The sequence below is a fragment of the Neoarius graeffei genome, chromosome 22 (assembly GCF_027579695.1).
Source record: "Neoarius graeffei isolate fNeoGra1 chromosome 22, fNeoGra1.pri, whole genome shotgun sequence".
In the NCBI taxonomy this organism is placed as follows: domain Eukaryota; kingdom Metazoa; phylum Chordata; class Actinopteri; order Siluriformes; family Ariidae; genus Neoarius; species Neoarius graeffei.
In genome coordinates, this window is record NC_083590.1 from 56,794,398 (window position 1) to 56,813,940 (window position 19,543).

At 43.8% G+C, this 19,543-nt stretch overlaps 2 protein-coding genes across 2 annotated transcripts in view; one reads left to right on the plus strand and one right to left on the minus strand.

The window, feature by feature from the left end:
* Window positions 1-13,957, plus strand: part of gsdmea (gasdermin Ea) — a 34,825-nt gene extending 20,868 nt beyond the window's left edge. Inside the window, exons 4-10 of the mRNA XM_060905016.1 lie at window positions 1,900-2,065; window positions 10,674-10,794; window positions 10,904-11,020; window positions 11,243-11,563; window positions 12,868-12,960; window positions 13,053-13,123; window positions 13,288-13,957. Coding sequence (XP_060760999.1) covers window positions 1,900-2,065; window positions 10,674-10,794; window positions 10,904-11,020; window positions 11,243-11,563; window positions 12,868-12,960; window positions 13,053-13,123; window positions 13,288-13,530 — 1,132 coding nt within the window. The 3' untranslated portion in view covers window positions 13,531-13,957. The remainder of the gene's footprint in view (window positions 1-1,899; window positions 2,066-10,673; window positions 10,795-10,903; window positions 11,021-11,242; window positions 11,564-12,867; window positions 12,961-13,052; window positions 13,124-13,287) is intronic.
* pals2b (protein associated with LIN7 2, MAGUK p55 family member b) overlaps window positions 1-19,543 on the minus strand; it is a 114,069-nt gene that overhangs the window by 17,517 nt on the left and 77,009 nt on the right. The gene's annotated exons all lie outside the window — the stretch shown is intronic.

Sequence of the window (19,543 nt, forward strand, 5' to 3'; positions counted from 1 at the left end):
AGGGCCTCCATTGTTCTATTTTATGCTTTATAATGCATCACATATTTTCAGTGGGAGGCAGGCAGGCCAGTTTAGCACTGGCACTCTTTCACTACTAAGTCATGCTGTTGTAACACATGCAGAATGTGGCTTGACATTATCTTGTCTGGAAAAGATGTCTGGATGGCAGCATAGGTTCTTTCATAACCTATATGTATCTTTCAGCATTAATGGAGCCTTCACAGATGTGCAAGTTATCCATGCCATGGGCACTAACACACCCCATATCATCACAGATGTTGGCTTTTGAACTTTCTACTGGTAACCAACTATCTAGATGGTCCTTTTTGTCTTTTGCCCGGAGGACACAACATCCATTATTTCCCAAAAAAAATTTAGATGTGGACTCGTCAGACCACAGCACACTTTTTCACTTTGCATTAGTCCATCTCAGATTACCTCAGGCCTATCGAGTTCAGCTGTGTTTCTGGATGTTGTTGATATTTGGCTTTTGCTTTGCATGGTAGATGCAGCAATGAACTGTGTTTATGTAGTAATATCCTTTCTACAATCATGTCGTGTCAGGGACCAGACAGGAGAGGAGATCAAATGCACTCAAACCACAGTTTATTAATAACAGGGGAAAAGGGAGTTGGGAGAATGTGTGTGTAGTTTAGTGGCAGGAGGACTGAGAGGCAGGGATGGCTGGTGGCGTCTGAGGTCTCCCATCCAAGTACTGACCAGACCCGACCCTTTTTAGCTTCTGAGATCAGACGGGATCAGGCGTTGTCAGAGAGGTGTGGCTATAGGCTGACAGCACTTGGGTTTCAGGTAGTCTCCCAGCAGTAGTCCCTCAGCAGGCTGGAGTTAGGGAGCAGGCTGGAACACAGTCACAGATCAGATAGCAAGATAGGGGACAGAAATGCAGGGTCAGGTTACCGGGGCTGGAGAGTAGGGCTCCAGGCAGGGCTGCTCACACCGGGCTGATGGAGAAGCAGGCAAGCAGCAGGGCTGGGCAGGCTGGAGATCAGGCGAAGGTACAGGAGAGGCAGGCAAGAGGCAGAGTCGACAGGACAGAAGGCAGATCAGGTTACCGGGGCTGGAGAGCAGACAGAACAGAATATTGTCAGGAGCCAGAGTAGAAGGAACACAGAGCAGGTTATCACGCTGGAAGTTGCAGACAATCTGACGCAGAAGCTTGGGAGGACTGCAGCTTAAATACACACAGGGGGGAAGCAGGTGATTGGCAACAGCCAATGACAGCCACTGGAAGTTAATAAGAGGAAGTGAGTGCGGGCGTGGCTGGTAATGCTGAGTGGAGATGTTACCTGAAGAGAGAAGCCCACAGGTAGGACCATGACATGTCGGTTTTTAATGCAGTGCCACCTGAGGGATTAAAGGTCACATGCATTTCAAGTTTCATTTTTGGCCTTGTCTCTTATGTGCAGAGATTTCTCTGGATTCTCTGAACCTTTTGATGATCTTATGGATTGTCAATGATGAAGTCTCTAAGTTCCTTGCAGCACTTGTACACTGAGAAATGTTGGTCTTAAACTGTTGGACTCTTTGCCCATGCAGTTTTTCACAAAGTGGTGAATCTCACCCTATCCTTGCTTGTGAACAACTGAACCTTTCCAATTACCAATTAACCTGTTTACCTGTAGAATGTTTCTGGCGGTTTTTTTGAGCATTCCACAACTTTCCCAGTCTTTTGTTGCCCCTGTTTCAACTCTTTTGGAACGTGTTGCAGGCATCAAATTCAGAATGAGTGTATATTCACACACACACAAAAAAACCCCAAAACAATAAAATTTATCAGTTTGAACATTAAAAATCTTGTCTTTGTCTAGTATTCAATTGTCTAGTATTCAATCCAAGCCTGGATGGATATTTGTGATGTTGGTTTATTTGGATTTGCAGGAAAGTGGACCCTCAGCACAAGCTTATTAAGCAGATACAAGGCAAAAAACGGGGCTTCGCTTTAGTGAAAGAGCGGATCTTCACTACTTGTGACTGCACCATTAACTTCAGTGAACTGAAAGGAGGCACATGCAGTGCCTTACTTGAAGTACTCTGTCCTACTAAGGTACTGTGAGTTTTTTTTTTTAAACTATACTGTGTGTGTGTGTGTGTGTGTGTACCTACTGTATAATACAGTCAGTTATATACGTATTTGGACATCTATTAACAAAGCTGTTTGTTATTTTACCTGTCTATTACAGCATACTTGAGTTGAAAATAAATAAGGAAGGTGCAGACTTTTAGCTGTAATTTGAGGGTATTCACAAATCAGGTGAATACAGCAATTTTTATATGATGACCCCCTTTTTAAAGGGACCAAAAAATGGACAATTGGCGACTTAGCTGTCCCATGGCTCAGTTTGTTATTTCCTCATTATTTTACTTACATGTAAGCAGATAGCCCTGTGATGACCTGGCGACTTGTCCAGGGTGAACCCCGCCTTTCGCCCGTAGTCAACTGGGATAGGCTCCAGCTTGCCTGTGACCCTGTAGAACAGGATAAAGCGGCTACAGATAATGAGATGAGATGAGATGTAAGCAGATAAAAGATCAAAAGTTGATTTCAGTTGTAGCATTTGCATTTGGAATCTGTTGCTGTTAATTCTCAATATGAAGTCCAAAGAGTGAAGCAAACCATCATTAGGCAGAAAACTGCAGAAGACCACAGAAAACAACTGTTGGGGATGATGAAAATTATTTGCCTGGTTAAAAAAAAAAAAACTCTTTCACAACAGTTAGCCAGACCAAAAACAGCCTCCAGGTACGGTAGGCATATCTGTGACATAGTCAACAATCACAATAAGTTTAAACCAGAGTAAAGTACTAGACCAATCACTGGTACCATTGGAAGACCAGATTAAAGTTTGCCAAAAGAATCTGGAAAAAAGCCTTTACATTCTTGAAACAACATCCTGTGGACAGATGAGGCAAAGTTCAACTTGTACCAGATTGATGGGAAAAGAAGGGTATGGAAAAGGGATAGAACTACTTATTATCCTATAGCGTGGGCGTGGGGAACTGAGCGTGGGCGTGGGGAACTGATTCTCTTGTATATACAGTAATGATGATGAATACTGTGACTGATAAATACTATGACTAAATAAGTGACTGCTGACAAATTCAGGAAGATGAATTCTGAAGTGTATAGAGCTATATTATCTGCTTAGATTCAGCCAAGTGTGTCAAAACTCACTAGATTGAGCTTCACAGAGCAGATGGACAATGACCTAAAGCATGCATTGAAAGAAACCCTTTCAAGATTAGACTTTTTAAGGCAAAATAGTGGAATATCAATCACCTGACCTGAATACAACGGAGCTGCATTTCACTTGCTAAAGGCAAAACTGAACACAACATGCCCATGAAGGAGCAGGAAGTGAAAATAGCTGCGGTAAATACCTGGCAGGTCCAAGGAAGAAACCCAGCATCTGATGATGTCTTTGTCTTTGGGTTCCAGACTACTGTCTGTCATTTATTGCAAAGGATCTGCAGCCAAGTATTTTAAAAAAAAAATCTGATTATTTTAGCTTATCCAAGTACTTTTGGTCCCATAAAAAGGGACCAAAAAATCCCATAAAAAGGGATTGTGATTGTATAGAAAGCACTGTAATTTGTATACCGCTCATGCAAATATACTGCAGTAGACAGCTAAACTAACAATAACTGTCAAATATTGTCCAAATATTTATGGACCTGACTGTATACAGTAGGAGAAATACATTTCCAAAATGTCAACAATTTAAAAAAGCAATTTTTAAATAGCTATTTATACAGTTATTCACATAAAACAAGTTGAAATTGGTATTAACTGAATAAAACTACACAGATAAAGAAATCACAGTACTCCAAAGGTTTTGTGCATTGAAATGGAATGACACAGGAAATGAGCACGCTAGCTGGAATTTAGTTAACACTTGGTAGAGGAGACTTTGTTTGCAATGTCAGTTTGAAAACACTTCTGGTATGAAGGAACTAGTCTTTCAGTGTTCAGGTGGGATTTTAGCCCAGTCTTCTACACAGACTGTCTTTAAAACATGAAAGTTCTGGGAGGCCCATGAATCTTGATCTTCAGTTCTTTCCACACATTTTCTATTGGGTTTAAGTCTGGGTGATTGACTGGCCCATTCCTATACCTTTATTTTCTTCCTGTGGAACCGACTGAGAGGGTCCTTTGCAGTGTGTTTTGGATCATTGTCCTGGTAGAAGGTCACCTGTATTTCATTTTGATTGTCCTGGTGGATGGCAACAGATTTTGCCATGAGCATGCTTGGTTCTTCATTAATGAGGCCCAGTGTCTGATCAGCAGTGGTGGTTAGTAACTGAGGGGGTGCAGTCAGGAGTTGTATACTTACTACTCTACTAGTAAGTGTACAATTATTCTATGTACATGATGATGATGATGATGGAGTCTCATGTCAAAGGCAACGCATGAGTACCCTGCAACATCTAATGATGAGTCCTCTTGTGGGAAAGCAATCCTATCCTGGAATGGCAAACTTTGCTGCAAGTGCTGCAGATATATACAGCACTAGCGTCTAGACAGGTGCTGACACTGCCTTTCCTCCTGGCCCTTTTCTCATTAAGCTGCCTTGTCCTATTTGTTTTGAATGTGTCAATACCCTTTAGACAGGTTTGTCGCCACTTCACACGATCATAACCGGTAGCTTCCCAGGAGTCAGTATTGATGCTGCACGCCTTGAGATTTTGTTTCAGTGTATCTTTATAACAGAGTTTTGACCTTCCAATTAGTCTTTGTCCTATCTTTAATTAGGAGTAAAACATAGCTTTGGGTATCCTGGTATCCTCCATTCTAACTAGGTGACCTACCCAATGCAACTGTGTCTTAATGATCTGACATTCCACGCTGAAGACACCACAGCGCTCGAGAACTTCAACATTAGTTCAAGTTCAAGTCAACTTTATTGTCAATAATGCCATATGTGCAGGACATACAGAGAATTGAAATTGCGTTTCCCTCTTATCCACGGTGCAAACTAGCCTAGTAAACTAGACCCACCCGCCTAGCGGCCAAAAATATTTTTTGCCTAGCGAATGGGTCTAGCCTCGCACCATATAAACAAAAACACCCCAGGCATCAAATCGTGCCCACCAATCACAACGCAAGGTTTTTGTTTGGATTCTTTGGGCGGGCTTTTGCAGGAGTGACGACAAAGCTGCGTGACGCTGGAGAAAGCGCAGCAGGAAAGATGGCTATGGCTAGTGAACAGCGCGCGTTTGACTCCGCTTTGGAATCAGTTTTAGAGGAATTAGACTTGGAATTTTCGTTGAAACAAGAGCAGGAAGAGGCTCTCCGCTAATTCCCTTTCAAGAAGGACGTTTTCGCTGTTTTGCCGACCGGCTATGGCAAAAGTCTGATCTACCAGCTGGCTCCGCTCGTAGCCAAAAGGATGGGGCTAGTTTGTGCAGTACGAATAATTAATAAACAGCTTTGAAACATTACTTTTTGATTGTTTCTTATTTTCCCGTTATTTTAAATTTAAGGGAAATTATTTCACCAAACACCACTAAATAAAAACTCTCAAAAACAGTTTAAGCAAACCCTTGAAAAACACTTGGAAAAAAATGTGTATGTGGTGCAGACTCCAAACTTGTGGTCATTATCTGCAAACTTCTTAATATCTAGAACCTGTTTATTAATTAATACGCATTTTGAAAAATTATTTATTTCAAGGTCTCCCCCACTGCTTTCTGTCGCTCTGACTACGTCACAGTCACTGTTGCGCTGATTGGTCAGAGCGTTGGCCTATACGCACAGAGACAGTTTGAAAGACAGCGGGTTGTTCCTCCTACCCGCTTCGGAAATGTCTACGGATCGAGGCCAGACTAAATATTCACATTTAGTCTGGCTTGCCAGGCTAGGTGCAAACAAAATAAATAAATAAATAAATAAATAAATAAGGGGGGTTATTTACACACACAAGCTAAAGTTGTACAGCTAAGACAAGACAGTGGCAATCCAGAAAGTGCAAATGTGGCAGTGTGAACAGAATTAACGGTATAAATTTAAATGTGACGAATAACAATATAAACAGAATGAACAATGTAAACAGGAACAGCAGTCTGACAGTATAGTAGGGCAATATAGCACGATATAAACAGAATTATCAGTATAAATATAAATAAATAAATATGGCAGTATGAGCAGAATTTTCAGTGTAAGTATAAATATGGCAGATATGACAGTATAAACAGTGTAGCAGTGAAGTCTATCAAAGATAAAAGATGTATAAAGTGTAAACAGTGTTGTAAACAGTTTTTATATAGTGCAATTAACTAAAAAACCCCATAAATAAATATGGCAGTATGAGCAGAATTTTCAGTGTAAGTATAAATATGGCAGATATGTATAAAGTGTAAACAGTATTGTGAACAGTTTTTACATAGTGCAATTGAATTCCGTTACAGTTCGTTAAAGTGGCTGGTGACATTTGGTTTGTGTATTAAGGGAAGGGGGTACTGGCCTGGGAGGGAGTTCAGCATCCTGACGGCTTGGTGGATGAAGCTGTCTCTCAGTCTGCCGGTTCTCGCCCGGAGGCTTCTCATTCTCCTCCCAGAAGGCAGGAGGCTGAAGAAGTGATGGTTGGGATGGGTGGAGTCGCCCGCAATGCTGAGTGCTCTGCGGGCCAGGCATGTGTTGTAAATATCCTGAAGGGAGGGTAGGGGGACACCGATGATCTTCTCAGCTGCTCTCACTATGCGCTGCAGGGTCTTCCGGCAGGATGCAGTACAACCGCCGTACCACACAGTGATGCAGTTGGTCAGGATGCTCTCGATGGTTCCGCGGTAGAAGGTCTGCATGATAGGGACTGGTGCTCTAGCTCTTTTCAGTCTGCAGAGGAAGTAGAGGCGCTGCTGAGCTTTCCTGGCCAGCAATGCGGTGTTGCTGCTCCAGGAGAGATCCTCGGTGAGGTACACACCCAGGAACTTGGTGCTGCTCACTCTCTCCACAGCAGCACCGTTGATGGTCAGTGGAGGACGCTGGGTGGAGGCTCTCCGGAAGTCGACAACCATCTCCTTCGTCTTCTCCACATTAAGAGAGAGATTGTTGTCTCTGCACCACGCGGCCAGTTGGCTCACCTCGTCCCTGTAGTATGACTCATCATTGTTGTTAATGAGTCCCACCACAGTCGTGTCATCCGCAAACTTGATGAAGAGGTTGCTGTTGTGTGTTGGTGTGCAGTTGTGGGTCAGCAGGGTGAAGAGAAGGGGGCTGAGCTCCTTGAAGGGCCCCTGTGTTCAGTATGATGGTGCTGGATGTGTTGCTGCCGACCCGAACTGCCTGTGGTCTTCCGGTCAGAAAGTCCAGCAACCAATTGCAGAGGGAGGTGTTTAGTCCTAGACAGTCCAGTTTCTGTATCAGCTGCTGGGGGATGATTGTGTTAAATGCTGAACTAAAGTCTAAGAACAGCATCCGCATGTAAGAGTCCTTAGTGTCCAGATGAGTGAGAGCTGGGTGGAGAGCGGTAGAGATTGCATCATCAGTGGACCAATTGGCCCGATATGCAAATTGTAAGGGTCCATGGAGGGAGGGAGGATGGATTTGATGTGCTGCATGAGTAATCGCTCGAAGCACTTCATAATGATGGGGGTCAGTGCCACAGGGCGGTAGTCGTTGAAGCAGGATGGAGAGGCCTTCTTTGGAACATGGATGATGGTGGTGCTCTTGAAGCAGGTGGGGACAACAGCTTGGCTCAGGGAGGTGTTGAAGATGTCTGTGAGCACTTCTGTGAGCTCCTCTGCACAGTCCTTTAGCACATGACCTGGAATGTTGTCAGGTCCTACAGCTTTGCGGGTGTTGATCCTGGAGAGGGATCTCCTCACACTGGCTGGAGACAGGGACAGCACCTGGTCATCCAGGAGGGGTGGTGTCTTCTATGTAGGCATGCTGTTGTCGGCTTCAAACCGTCCAAAGAAGTTGTTTAGACTGTTCAGCAGAGTGATGTCCTTGTCACAGGTCTGTGGTTGAGGTTTATAGTCCGTGATGGTCTGTATCCCCTGCCACAGGCTCCTTGTGTCTCTGCTGTCAGTGAAATGATGGGCTGTCCTGCTGCTGTACTACTTCTTTGCTGGTCTGATGCCACGGGACAAGTTGGCTCTTGCTGATCTCAGATCAGCCTCATCACCTGCTCTGAAAGCAGCATTCCAGGCTTTCAGTAACCAACAGACTTCCCCCATGCCCCATGGTTTCTGGTTGGCCCATACTGTGATGGTCTTAGTGTCCGTGACATCATCAGTGCATTTACTAATGTAGGCTGTAACAGTGTCTGAATATTCCTGGATGTTGATCTGGTGGTTGTAAGTGGCTGCCTGCTTAAAGATGTCCCAGTCTGGGATGTTAAAGCAGTCCTGAAGTGCTGAGGAAGCACCCACTGGCCACATCTGTACCTGCTTCTGGACCGGTCTGGTGACTTTGACCTTCAGCCTGTATGCTGGCATTAGCATAACAGTGATGTGGTCTGAAGCACCAAGATGGGAGAGGGGTGAGGCCTTGTATGCTCTTCTCAGTGTTGTGTAAACCTGGTCCAGTGTGTTGTTTCCCCATGTTGCAAAGTCAATGTATTGATGTAACTGAGGAAACACCGTTTTGAGATTTGCGTGGTTGAAATCCCCAGCTACGATGAGAAGTCCCTCTGGATGGGCTGTCTGTTGATCACTGATGGCGCAGTACAGTTCACTCAGTGCCTTGTCCCTATCGTTGTTGTTGCAGCTGGGAGGAATGTAAACTACAACAAGCAGGATGGCAGAAAACTCCCTCGGTAGATAGAAGGGCTGGCACTTGATGATCATAAACTCCACAAGGGGTGAACAGTGTCTGCAAACTACCACAGTGTCCTGACACCAAGCATCCCTGATGTAAACACAGACCCCACTGCCGCGGGTCTTACCTCCTTCAATGAGGGCTCTGTCTGCTCGATAGCATGTTAGCCGGTCGAGCTGGATGGCGGAGTCCGGTATGCTGTCGTTGAGCCATGTTTCCATGAACACAAAAACACAGCACTCTCTCACAGCCTGTCGGGTCGCTCTCAAAAGGTGAATATAGTCCAGTTTGTTATCCAAGGAGCATACATTGGTGAGTACGATGGACAGTATAGTTGGCTTGTGTGGATTAGCCATTAGCCTGGCCCGGATACCCCCGTGCTTTTCCCGCTTCTGCCTCCTCTTGCACCGCCTACGGCGCTTCCTCTGCGAGTGTGCAGCAGAAGTGGGGGTCGATGTCAAAGCGGGCCGCCGGAGTAGGCAGAGGTCATGTAGCTCCTTAGCGTGTGCCGGGTTTAACTTACAGAAAAAATTGTTGCCAATGTTAAAAAGAGTCCCACGGCTGTATGTGTGCCTTGGGACGGACAAACGCGACGAAAACATACCATCACTCGAGCACACCGACGAAGACAAACATGTAAACACCACATTATCGGGACAGAGAGGGGCCGCTGCGTCCGCACACACCGCCATCTTGTTGATGGTGGCAATCCTACAGGATTCTGTAGGATTATCCAAAGGCCAGAAAACAAGGTGAGAAACCTTGTCATGCAATTTAATACCACAAATAGATCTCAGGCAGCGCTGTTAAAATTGTTCCAGAAGCTGAATGTGGCAGGGGTAGGTTGTCCAGGTCTCACAGCCATATAGGAACATAGTGAGAACTACTGCTTTGTACACATTGATCTTAGTTTGAAGTCAAACACCATGTTCATGTAGGATTCTGTAGGATTATCCAAAGGCCATCATGGTTGATGGTATCGAATGCTTTGGTCAAATCAATGAACACCATGTAAAGAGTCATGTTTTGTTCATGTCTTTTTTCCTGGATCTGCCTCATGGTAAATATCATGTCTATGGTCCCTCTGCCCTGCCTGAATCCACACTGGGATTCTGGATATATTGAGTCAACCAGGTGTTCAAACAACCCATCACACACCCCGTTAAACTGATAGGTTTTTCTGATGTAAAAAAAATGAGACCACAATAAATCATTTCAAAACACTGAGTGAGTGAGCGACAGCTCTGTGGGTGGAAACAAAACGCCTTGTTGATAAGAGAGGGTCAGAGGGAAATGGACAGATTGGCTTGAGCTGCCAGGAACTCATAGTAACTCATATAATCACTCTTTACAACCGTGGTGAGCAGAAAAGCATCTCAGCATGCAACAGCAGCAGAACACATTGGGTTCCACTCCTGCAGTCAAGAACAGGGATCTTAGAATCAGGGACAAGTTAAAGTGGCCGGTGAGTCTACAAATCAGGTGTATGTTAGAGAATCAGGCCACTGAGTGTAATTCTTCTCCTAATTCTGTATTTGTATGATTTGTTTCACTCCAGTTTCTATCTTTCTCTGGATATGGTCAACCTGGACCTACTGTAAAAATTACTGCTGTAACTGTACTGAATTTCCTGTGCTTATTCCAGGAATCTAAAGAATCATTATTTATTGTGCTCATACTAGCATTCTTTTACAGAAGATCATTTCAACCCACTTATTACTGTTTGACGCAAACCTATAATCATTGTAGTTGGTGTCACCTAGAAAAGGATGGGTTTCCTTTTGCATCTCATTTCATCTCAGTGTTTCTTTGTGACAATGTCTCATGTTAAAACTGTTATACACTTGGTATAAACATGAAATGAAGATGTCTGTGAATACTCTGTTGCATCCAGGTCCGTCTGATCAACTGCGTTTCTGTGGAGAAAATCAGAGATGTTGCTATTGAGATCCCCCCAAACACTGTTCTGGCCTACAGTGTCAGTGAACTGAACATTAAAAGTGATGGTCACTATGGTTAGTCGTGTGCATGTGTGTGTTACAGTATTATTTTATTGTTCATATTAGGAAAGGGTTGTACTGTATGAGCATGCTTATGAAATATGTATCGTGTTTGGATGTTCAGATGTTGGTGTAAGCCCTGATGGGATTGAAGCAGATGAGAACATTACTCAGTTTTCAGTCGTGGACGGCTTACGGGCACAAACAACAGCGGGATCCTCACTGAGTGCCCTGAAAAAAGGTCAGTGTGGTTTTTAGCATTTGAATTAACCAATCCAGGTTGTGTACTGTCTAGCTTGGTCACGATGCCTTGGTGTTAGCCGATTGGGGCTTGATTTTTCTCTTGTCTAGAAGTTCAGCACTTATAATGTGATATAAAAATCATGACAGATCTCACTATACTGTGGCGACTCATCCAGAGTGGCTCTAACAGAACGTGCCTGTGTGTTTTTCTGTGTTGCAGATCTGGCGAGCGTAAAGGAGACATTGCGCAAATTGGCTTGTCTGCAACCTGAAACGCGTTTCTCTCTGTTACAACTCTTTCAAGAGATTCTTCCAGACCAGACACTTCTCTCCACTTTAGAGGAGAAGCTGGAGAAAATGTGTGATGAATCTATGGATGATTCTCAAATTTATTTTCCTGACACACCAGATGAGCTCACTGACAAATTTTTGTACGTGCTCCAGTCTGAGATGGATGATATGGATGGACTACCCACAGTGACCTTCAGGCCAGTTTCCAGTCACAACGGAGGTCAGAGTGCACCGGCCAGTTGGAAAGCAGGTAAATCAAGGCCCTGTCCACACGGCAACGGATTCAGGTGACTCCGATACAATTGCTTATCGTTTAGGCCTGGCGTCCACACGGCACCGGCGTTTTGGGTGCCCAAAACGCAATCTTTTTGAGAACGGGTTCCAGAGTGGAAAGATCTGGCAACGTTGCCGTTGTGAAGTCGTCTGGATGAGTAGAACGGATTTGTTTATGATGACGTCACAACCACATGACTGTGAGTGCTTCACGCCGGGTAGAAGTGTAACGAACTCGATGCGAGTTGTCAACAAATCCTATAACTTGGTTCATGAAACGCGCTTACAAAATATTTTCACTGTGAATATTTATTGTGTAATGGTGCAAAGTGAGAGAGAGAGAGAGAGAGAGAGAGAGAGACGCTGACCTTAGGGCAGTCAATCCCGCCAGCAAAAATAGGGAAAAAAAAGGAGCGATCTCACCTCTTCAGATGTTGGTTTAAGTCCTACAATACATTCCTCAAAAAGGGCGTAGAAGAACAAATTAATCCATCAACGTGTAGCATTCAATTTATTCCGGACCATTAAAGACGCCGCCTTCCGCGTAGAATCATACGTCATCCTCGTCGCCATATTGGATAGGTCAAAGCGGAGAATAAAGATTCATGTGCTGCGTTTAACTGTACCAACAGGTTTACCATCCAAACGAGATCACATGGGATTACCTTTCACAGGTGAGAAACAACAAATTAATCCATCAACGTGTAGCATTCAATTTATTCCGGACCATTAAAGACGCCGCCTTCCGCGTAGAATCATACGTCATCCTCGCCGCCATATTGGATAGGTCAAAGCGGAGAATAAAGATTAGCTGCATTTAACTGTACCAACAGGTTTGCCGTCCAAACGAGATCACATGGGATTACCTTTCACAGGTGAGTCTGGAAAAATACTTTTCATTGTATTTGGTCATTATAATGTAATTTTACGAACAGATTTTCCTGACTTTGTGGCTAATATGAAGTCTCGCGCATAATAGTTTATGCGCATGCGTCCTTACTTCTTCTATTGTTCTGGTGTCTCTGAAGGGACCGTCTTACAGCGCCCCTAGAGGTGTGGCATGTGTATTGCATCGTTTTCAGCAAGCGTTGCGTTGCCATATGGACCTGATATTTTACTGATCGTTGCCCATTTGGACGCGATATATTTTTAAATAACATCTCGTTGCCGTTGTCGTGTGGATGTAGCCCAAGTTTAGCTGATTTCAGTGGATAATTAATATAGATAAAATAGTCATTTGAATAAAAGAATGTATGACCAATCAAACTGCTTTTCATTCAGCTAACACCAGCCATAATGGATCATCTGGAAAGTCAACCAGTCAGAGGCAGTTAATCTTCACTGCTATGCACATGCTGATTAGTGCTGCTGAAGGTAAGTGAGATGATGTGTACACACATTATGATCTGAGAAGTGTCTGACGTTTAAGATTTATGAGCTGATTCTGGGTTATTATTTCTTTTAAGAACTAACGAGTGATGGCCTTGATGTGCTAAAAACCTGCTCATCAGAAACAATTAATGTGCTCTATGATTTAGTAAGTATTCTTTTAATTGCCTCACACATTTTCCTTTACCCTGGAAAGGGACAGTAATCCAGAAGAAAGCAGTTGGTGTTACTGGGCTTCTTCCTGCACCTACAGTATGATTTCAGCTTCAACTCTGACCTTAAGGCTAATATTACTGTGCTCTGCCTTGTCAGGTAACTCATCTGACAAAAGTTTCCCAACCAGTCCCCTTCAGTGAGCTTCCCTTTCTCCTGAGGGACGATAAGATGTTCCAGAAGATGAAGCAGCTGTTGCTCTTATTCAATATTACACTGACAAGAAATAACAAAGAGCTGTATGCAGGAATAGGAGATGGCAATGAAGTCCTTCCCCTAGTATTCTGTATTGTCATCCATGGTCTTGCATACCTGAATGAGTCATGTGCAATAGATAACTGAATCTGAGGTGTGTTAAGGATGAATATGAAGTATATTTTTACTTGTTCCAAATTTCTACGAGGAATCTGATATTATATTTGTCATGTCTTTGCCTGCATCGTCCCGTCAGGGTTTATTTCACAGTCTTAACCTGCTTGCTGTACATTATTATGCTTTACATATTTTATTCTAGCATGTTGTGAATATGATCCAGTACGTATTGACATTTACTGAATAAAATATTGATTCTATGTATTTTTGTATTGGTATCATGCATGTTGTTTGAGGTTTATAATGAAGTCCTGTCTTGATTTTTTTTTTATTATTGTGACCAATAGAGAACTGCTGTTTTTAAAGACGCATGCACTTCTGGTCTAATAAGCTACTGCACTTTATTTATTATAGTCAAACCATAATAATTTCAATCTGTAATTCTATATTCTGTAATTTCTCTACATCATAAAACCTTTTTTGGATGAGATTTTAGACTGTTTTTCATTTCATTTAAATCATTCAAGAATTTGTTGGAATAAAGATATGATTGTGACTTTCTAATTGGCTATTACAGACCCTTTCCTGTCCTGCATTTATTTTTTATAGACTGAGCCACTTATATAAACACGTTCTGGCCAGACATGGATGAAATGCACTGAAATTGAAATTAAAACTAAAAGCAATGATTTGTAAATAATCTTTGACCTGTATTGCACTCAAAACAATACAGCAGCACATTATTTGATGTTTTACCTCATGGATTTTGTCATTTTGGAAAAAAAACCCCAAAACATTTCAGTAAAAGTTGGGACAGTAAATCATTTCCCACTTTATAATGTTCCTGTTCCTTCTCCCAACACTTAAGATGTTTATGGACTGAAGACACCAACTGATGAAGTGTTTCAGGTGTTTTTTTGTCCCGTTCTTCCTGTAAACAGGTCTTAAAGTGTACTGGTCATGCTTACAACATTAATTGTGCTTTATGTATTACTTATAGACAAAAGACACGCATATTCAGTCAAAAACACCGTAAAAACACTTTTGTGGACAATTTTATTTTGTGAATTACCCACGGAGGCAGAACCATGAGGAGCAGCCGTTGCCGGCCGGAAGTGGCGTACAGTCATAGATTCCGGGTTATGGGGTGCGAGTAAACAAGCAGCGTTCTGTGGGTCGAGATTCCCAGTCAAGTAACTTCAGAATAGAGGTCTGCGCGGGACAGAATTTTCAGTCCCGCTCCCGCATTGTGCAGTCCCGCTCCCGCCCGCTCCCACAAAGAATTATGATTTTCAGTCCCGCTCCCGCCCGCAAATCCCGCATGATGCAGACGTTCGCGTTATTTCTCACGAAAGTTCTTGTCATTGGCTTGGGGAATTAAACATGCTGAGCTTAGCTGAGCTCTCCACTGACCGATCCTTCACCTAGCGCACGTAGCGAGGGTGCGCGTTGCCAGGCGGCATGCGCAGCTGAGGCTTTACAGAGATACCCATTGTGAGCTTCACTAGAGGAGCTCTGCTCTTCTGCCATTATCGGAGATCTCAAACACGGAAGAGCGGAAACGAATCGGAAACGTACGGGATATTAGACCACTGTGGAAGCGGGGGCGTGGCCAAGCAGCAGTCTGTGAATGGAGGGCAGGGTCGGGGAAGGTAAGTGGCTAGGTCATTACACCTGATGTCAATTTGTGTGTGTGTGTGTGTTGCAGGGATGGAGTATAAAGGGAGGGGGAGAGGAGAGAAGAGGGATTCGCTCCCCGACCACAACACGTGTGTGTGAGAGTGAGTGAGTGAGTGAACGAGTGAAAGAAAGAAAGAAAGCTGAAAAGCTCAATAAAGTGAGTGGGTGTGAACACGAACTCTCGCCTGCCGTGCTTCTGTGCTCCACCCACATCGGGGATTACTACAGTGGTGCTGAAACCCAGGACGCACACCACTCACTTTATTGAGCTTTTCAGCTTTCTTTCTTTCACTCACTCACTCACACATTCACTCACACACACGTGTTGTGGTTGGGGAGTGAATCCCTCTTCTCTCCTCTCCCCCTCCCTTTATACTCCATCCCTGCAACAAACACACACACACACACATTGACATCAGGTGTAATGACCAAGCCACTTACCTTCCCCGACCCCGCCCTCCATTCACAGAATGCTGCTTGGCCACACCCCCGCTGCCACAACCACATCTGCAAATTTAGGCATCTTAAAATGTTTTTATTAACGCCAAATAAAATATCCAGCACAAATTATATATGATAGACATAAATTAATAATTTATAAATTTTATTTTAAACACGTTTTTAGTTAGCGGGACTGCAGCTTATCACCTCTCCCGCCGGCGCCCGCATTGTGCACTCCCCCTCCCGCCCGCGCCCGCAATGAGCTTTCAAAATTTGTCCCGTGCCGCACTGCTTTGCATCGGGTCCCGCGGGAGTGCAGGGCTCTACTTCAGAACATCTCATCTCATCTCATTATCTGTAGCCGCTTTATCCTGTTGGACAGGGTCACAGGCAAGCTGGAGCCTATCCCAGCTGACTACGGGCGAAAGGCGGGGTTCACCCTGGACAAGTCGCCAGGTCATCACAGGGCTGACACATAGACACAGACAACCATTCACACTCGCATTCACACCTACGCTCAATTTAGAGTCACCAGTTAACCTAACCTGCATGTCTTTGGACTGTGGGGGAAACCGGAGCACCCGGAGGAAACCCATGCGGACACGGGGAGAACATGCAAACTCCGCACAGAAAGGCCCTCGCCGGCCCCGGGGCTCGAACCCAGGACCTTCTTGCTGTGAGGCGACAGCGCTAACCACTACACCACCGTGCCGCCTACTTCAGAACATGTTGAATGAATATAGATCTAATACTTGTAAGAGAGCTTTATTTTATGGCACATATCTATTATTTCATGGCATGACGTGCAAGTAGATTTGGTTGTACTTTGGGGTCGAGAGCTTTGCCAGTGAACTTCGACAGGTTTAGAATGAGTAGGTCATGTATTGAGATAAATATCTTCGCAGATTTTTTTATCATACAAGCACGATAAACATATTGACAGAAACTTTATACGTTACACTTTCCTATGTGTCCACTGCCAAATAATATTATAGTTTTTAAGAAAGAAAAGAAAGAAAGCACAACTTTATTCATCACACGCTTGTGAAATTCCTCTCTGCATTTAACTCATCTGAAGCAGTGAACACACACATGCGCACACGTGAGCAATGAGCACACACACATACCCAGAGCAGTGGGCAACCATGCTAACAGCGCCCGGGGAGCAGTTGGGAGTTCGGCACCTCGCTCAAGGGCACCTCAGCCCAAGGCCGTCCCATATTAACCTAACTGCATGTCTTTGGAATTTAAATTCCCTAAATTAGATGAAACATAAAACTTGTCCCCTTACTCAGTTACACTGGAGTCGGAGTACTGAGTGCCCACTTACCCAGTCATAAAAGACTGTTCCCATGGTAACAGCATGATAATCACTTTCACTCTTTCGGTTTCGATTGGTTTCTTTTTCACGGTGGGAACGCCCACCGTAAACAGGATAAAATCTGTCTGACATAGGTTGGGCTATTTGGAGGTAAAACTTGTTGCGAGATGGCACGCAGATTTTATACGCTTCGGATGATTCAGGACAGCAAATCAATTCATGATTCAGTTCAAGATTCAGGACAGCAATTTGGTTTAATCTTGAGAACTGCGATACTGATGACAAATGGTGCCTTTTTTTTAACGTCGACTCATTGCAGCCAAAGATCAGCTCGAGTAAGTGTAAATATTTCTTATGAGCAGATCGGTTGATAATGTGTTATCTTATGCTGGTGTTTGCAGCACGGGGTCAGTGACCAGTCCACTGCAGCCCAGCCAATTGGACAAACCAACGACTGTGTGTCACTACTGGTGACGGAACAGCCCATGAAGAAGGCAACATGTTACTGACCATGCCTGACTGGCAGAGCAGTGACTTAAAACTCGCGTGTACTTGACAAGAGCTTATGACGAACGTTACATGATGGAACCACTGGTATCATACGTGATCTTTTGAAATAGCTAGTAATTAAAATTCACTACAGGTACACTTTAAGGTGTGTAACAATATGGGGTCCATCCATCATCTGTGGCCACTTATTGTCCTACAGGGTCGCAGGCGAGCTGGAGCCTATCCCAGCTGACTACGGGCGAAAGGCGGGGTACACCCTGGACAAGTCGCCAGGTCATCACAGGGCTGACACATAGACACAGACAACCATTCACACTCACATTCACACCTACGCTCAATTTAGAGTCACCAGTTAACCTAACCTGCATGTCTTTGGACTGTGGGGGAAACCGGAGCACCCGGAGGAAACCCACGCGGACACGGGGAGAACATGCAAACTCCGCACAGAAAGGCCCTCGCCGGCCACGGGGCTCGAACCCAGACCTTCTTGCTGTGAGGCGACAGCGCTAACCACTACACCACCGTGCCACCCAGTATGGGTTTGTCACTGTCATATTTTTCCTTTCTAAATTCTCCACACATTCTCTATTGGGGACAGAGGGGACACGCCCTCTTCTTCCACAGCCACGCCTTTGTAATGTGAGCAGAATGTGGTTTTGCATCGTCTTTTTCAAATCTCCCTGGAAAAGATGTCGTCTTGAATGCAGCAGATGCTGCTCCAAAATCTCAGTGTACTTTTCTGTATTAATGCTCCATCACAGTCATTTTTAAACATTTCAATAATTTTATCACACATTTGTTGATCAACTGGAGATCTTCGGCCTTTCCTGGATACTGATTTTGTACCAATCATGATTACAGTCACCTGTTGACATCACATCATTATTTAATGGTTGTACCTCATTACTCGCCCTAAATTGCCCCGTCCCAATTTTTTTGGAAGGCGTTACAGGTCTGAGACGCAGGAATGGACGGATATTAACAAATGAAATGAAGGTGACCAACAAAACATGAATTATCTTGGGCTCATTCTGTCTGCAATGTCAAAATACATTTAGAAATCAATATCTTTTTTAGTTGCATTTTTCACACCACCCCAACTTTTTCAGTTTTGCCCCCCAACACACACACACACGTTTTATTAAGTCCTGTTTGTTTGGCACTTTGAAAACTATGCACAGGGTTTTATAGCAAGACTCTCCACAGCAGTGTGGGTCACACAACAAAGTATTGCATCATGTTTTTGTATTTTCTCTGTTTTTAAGATCACTTATGAAACACTTTGAAGCAAACATTGCTCAATCATTGCACCATCCATACAAGTTCTTAATAGATCAAATCATTACAGATTCAATTTGGATATAAAATATTCTCTATATTTATTGCTTTCCCTCAGAGGTCAGGAAGTGACACACACACAGAAGGTTGGCATGACATGGTACACTCAATACTGTGGAAGTAGGAAGTAGCTTTCATGGAGGTCAGTGTCAAAATAACCTCCAAAAGATCAACTTGCAACCAAACATTTCACTAGAACTCACAAGAACACGGACACAAAATGATTAACAGTACGTTACAAACTATATATGCGTTTAGTGGTACTGCGTTTGCACGTGGGATTTGAAGGTGTACAGTAGGGATGTGTGGCACATCAGTACACACCAACAGATGCTTCTAATTCTCAATCCTAATTCATACATCATAGAAGAGATACGGTAGAAGGCTTTATTTGTCACGTATACATCGTGGAGCAGTGAAATTCTTTCTTTGCATATTTCAGCTTGTTAGGAAGCTGGAGTCAGAGTGAAGCCATGATACAGCAGCTCTGGAGCAGACAGGGTTAAGGGCAGAGTGGCAGCTTGAACTCCTGACCTTCTGATCAGTAACCCAGAGCCACCTGCATGAGTCACTTCTGAGCAGGAAATCCAGCCCGTGTTCTATTTGAGTCCTTAACCTTTTGATGCAAAACATATGCAAACCCCTTCTAGTGCACAACATGGGTCAACAATGACCCGCATTCATTTTCCAGGTTATTTCATGCTGACTGAGTTTTTCTTTGCTCTATCTTTTGAAATCAATTTATTTTATGAT